This window comes from Piliocolobus tephrosceles, unplaced genomic scaffold (genome assembly GCF_002776525.5).
Source record: "Piliocolobus tephrosceles isolate RC106 unplaced genomic scaffold, ASM277652v3 unscaffolded_25559, whole genome shotgun sequence".
Taxonomy (NCBI): domain Eukaryota; kingdom Metazoa; phylum Chordata; class Mammalia; order Primates; family Cercopithecidae; genus Piliocolobus; species Piliocolobus tephrosceles.
In genome coordinates this window covers 1,261-4,642 of record NW_022308264.1, presented here as the reverse complement: position 1 = coordinate 4,642, position 3,382 = coordinate 1,261, and the positions used below count along the sequence as shown (strand labels likewise).

The 3,382-nt window shown below is 24.3% G+C and overlaps 1 protein-coding gene across 1 annotated transcript in view; it reads left to right on the top strand.

Moving 5' to 3' along the window:
* The window catches only part of LOC113221523 (putative uncharacterized protein DDB_G0282133), a 3,080-nt gene extending 247 nt beyond the window's left edge, over positions 1 to 2,833 (top strand). Inside the window, exons 2-3 of the mRNA XM_026450854.1 lie at positions 4 to 2,136; positions 2,254 to 2,833. Of these exons, the coding sequence (XP_026306639.1) occupies positions 4 to 2,136; positions 2,254 to 2,833 (2,713 nt within the window). The remainder of the gene's footprint in view (positions 1 to 3; positions 2,137 to 2,253) is intronic.
* Positions 2,834 to 3,382: the final 549 nt, after the last annotated feature.

The window sequence follows — 3,382 nt, the reverse complement described above, 5'->3', positions numbered from 1 at the left end:
TAGTTTGAGTAGTGTTAGTAGTTTGAGTAGTGTTAGTAGTTTGAGTAATGTAAATAATGTAAGTAATGTAAATAATGTAAGTAACATTAGTAGTGTGAATAATGTTAGTAGTATGAACGATGCAGGCCATAAAGTGAAAATGTTAGCAATAGATTGTGATGATGGTACTACTAGTAATACTGAAAGTATATGTACCCTAAATTTAAGTGAAATAAAAGAATCTTGTAAAAATCACATTCCTCGTATTATAAGATCAACTACTGACACATTTTTACCAAACGGTTTTTTAAATGAACAATCTCAAATTACGTTTGAAAATAATATAACGAATAGTGTTGTAGATATGTTTACTTCTTTTATGAAAATAAATATAGCAGCATTAAATAAAAACATAATTTTTGATAAAATAAATGATTCAGTAACCAGTGAAGTAAACAAATCTGTTGATAATATGCGTAAGACTTTTAAAAATCATATGCGTGGAGAGTTAAATGATGAAATTGACAAAAATATTATCCTTTTAAATACTAAAATGAATAAAAATATAAACAAAGAAGTTAAAGATTGTATGGAAAATATACATACAAAAGTAAATGAACAAGTAGAAAAAAAAATAAATAAAGAATTTTTTAAAGAGATGAGTAATAATTTAGAAGATCTTTTAATAAAATATATGAATAAAGAGTTAAAAAGAAAAATGGATATAGTAAAGAGACAATTGTGTGATAAATCTAATGAAAATATTAACAAAGAAGTATTAAAAAGTATGGATACATTAAATGAAAATATAAATAAAAATGTAAATAGAGAAATAAAAGAAAATATAAAAATAATAAATCGTAATATAGAGGAATATTTAGAAGATTCATTGGATAAAAATACAAATATGTTAGTTAAAAATATTAGTGAAAATTTATATGAAGAAGTAAAATTTAGTTTAAGTTTGATAGAAAAAAGTATAGGGGTTCATTTTAATGATTATTTTATGCAATGTAATTTTAAAAATGTAGTACAAGATGCAAGTTTTAATTTAGCAGAACAAATCACAGAACTTATAAAAGTTTCACAACGATCAATACAAGGTGATATTAAAAACTCGTTTAATAATGAGGTGATAAAAAAAATAGCAACCGAATTAAAAAGTTGTATTACAAATACTTTAGCTAATGACATAACAAAGGAAATAAAAACTGGTATTACTAATGAATTAGCACATGTGACAAATACAATGAAAGATGATATCCTTAAAGAAATAAAAACAGAATTTACTGTTTTGAATGAACATAATTCGAATTCTGAAAAGGAAAGAACAAATGATCTTTTACAACAAATAAGTGATTATCAAACAAAGTTATACACTTACCAGAATCTGAATATAGATGATAAAATAGATAAAAATTTTTTAAAGATGCAAGAAAATATTAAAGAAATGATGAGTGATTGTATTAGTACTATTACTGTTGATAATGAAAATAAAAGAAATAATAAAAATTGTGATATAATGATTAAAAAAATAGATGACCATTTTGAAAATTTATCAAAAAAAATGTTATCTAATATGACTAAAAATGAAACAAAAATAACAAATAAAAGTAAAAATAATAATGATTATAAAATATGTATAAAAAGTTTAAAAGAACAGTTAAATTTATTTGAAAGAAGAATTAATAAAGCTCTTGAAAATAATACTAATTCGTTGATAAATATATGTGAAAATGTTGTAACGGAACTAAAAAATAATAATGACAATAGTGATGGTAATAGTAATGGCAATAATAATGAAAATAATAATGGCAATAATAATGAAAATAATAAGGACGATGAAATAATAGAATTAATAAATGAAGTAACTGAAAAATGTGAAAAAAGGATAACTGAGCAAATTCAAAAAGTTGAAAAAACACAAAAAAAAATTGATACAAATATTAATAATGTTCATGAAAAACATACCAAAATGGTTATAAAAGAATTAAAAGATACTATAAATAAAACAACAAAAATTTTATTTGAAAATAAAACAAATGATAAAAACAGTCGTATGCTTATTGACGAAGTTATTGAAACTATAAACGAGAAAGTTAGCAACCATGTAAATCCAACGCTTAAATTGGTTAATCAAATGAATGATAAGTTGATGTTAGTTTTATCTGAGGTCACGAAGCAAAAGAAAAGTAGTGGCATAAACGGTAGCAGTGGCAGCGATAGCGGCAGTACCAACATCGACAGTAGTAGCAGCAGTAACAACAACAACAGTGGTAGCAGCAGTAACAACAACGACAGTGGTAGTGGCAGTAACAACAACGACAGTGGTAGTGGCAATAACAACAACGACAGTGGTAGTGGCAGTAACAACAACGACATTGGTAGTGGCAGTAACAACAACGACAGTGGTAGTGGCAATGGTAACGAAGAACCACTTATAAATATGCACAAGCCTGTAATAAAATATAAAAACACACTAAATAGTTTACAACAATCATTAAAAAACAATAATGCTAAATTAAAAGAATTAAAACGTGAATATAGTGATATATCCAATGAAATTCAATGTAATAAAAAAACAACTGTTTATACAGAACTTTTCAATCAGAATGAAAACAATCAATGTACTTATAATGAAGATATTAGTCATGATAGTAATACTAGGAGACAAATAATAGTGGCCAATCATACGAAACAAAACAAAAGAGGTGTCGTATCTGATTTGGTTAGTAAATCTCCGATAAAAAAAAACGACCTATATATAATTAAATATGTGAAGAATAAACAAAATGAACTTATCGAAGTTGCAACATGGGGTAATTACAAAAAATGTAGAAAGGTTATAATTTAAAACAAAAGCATTTTTTATCGTGTTAAAAAAAAAAAAAAAAAAAGGGATCAATTGAATAAAAGAAAGACGTTTTTTGCATATGAAGCACAAATGACTTTTTTTTCTTCCACGTTTGTGATATACGTTGATAGGATATTTTTTTATTATTAACTGTATTAAAATTGTTTTATAGACATACTTTTTTTTTTTTTTTTTTCTTTATTTTATTTTTTTTTTTTTTTTTTTTTTGTGCTCGCTTATATGCGTGCATCTTACATATATATATTTATGCCGATCACTCTATGAAAAGCTACTAATAGTAAGCATATTATATTATTTTGTATGCCATTACGTATTCCATTATGCATACCAGTTTGTATCTTTTTTTTTTATAAAACATACTAACGCTATATTATCATGACATATGAATTAAAAAAATAAAATAATATAATTTTATAAAAGACGAGCATAAACGTATTTTAAGTTTAGTCTCCATCAGGAGAGATACATATACGTGTAGGTGTATATATATATATATATATAAGACAGAAAAGTAAAAAAAAAAAAAAA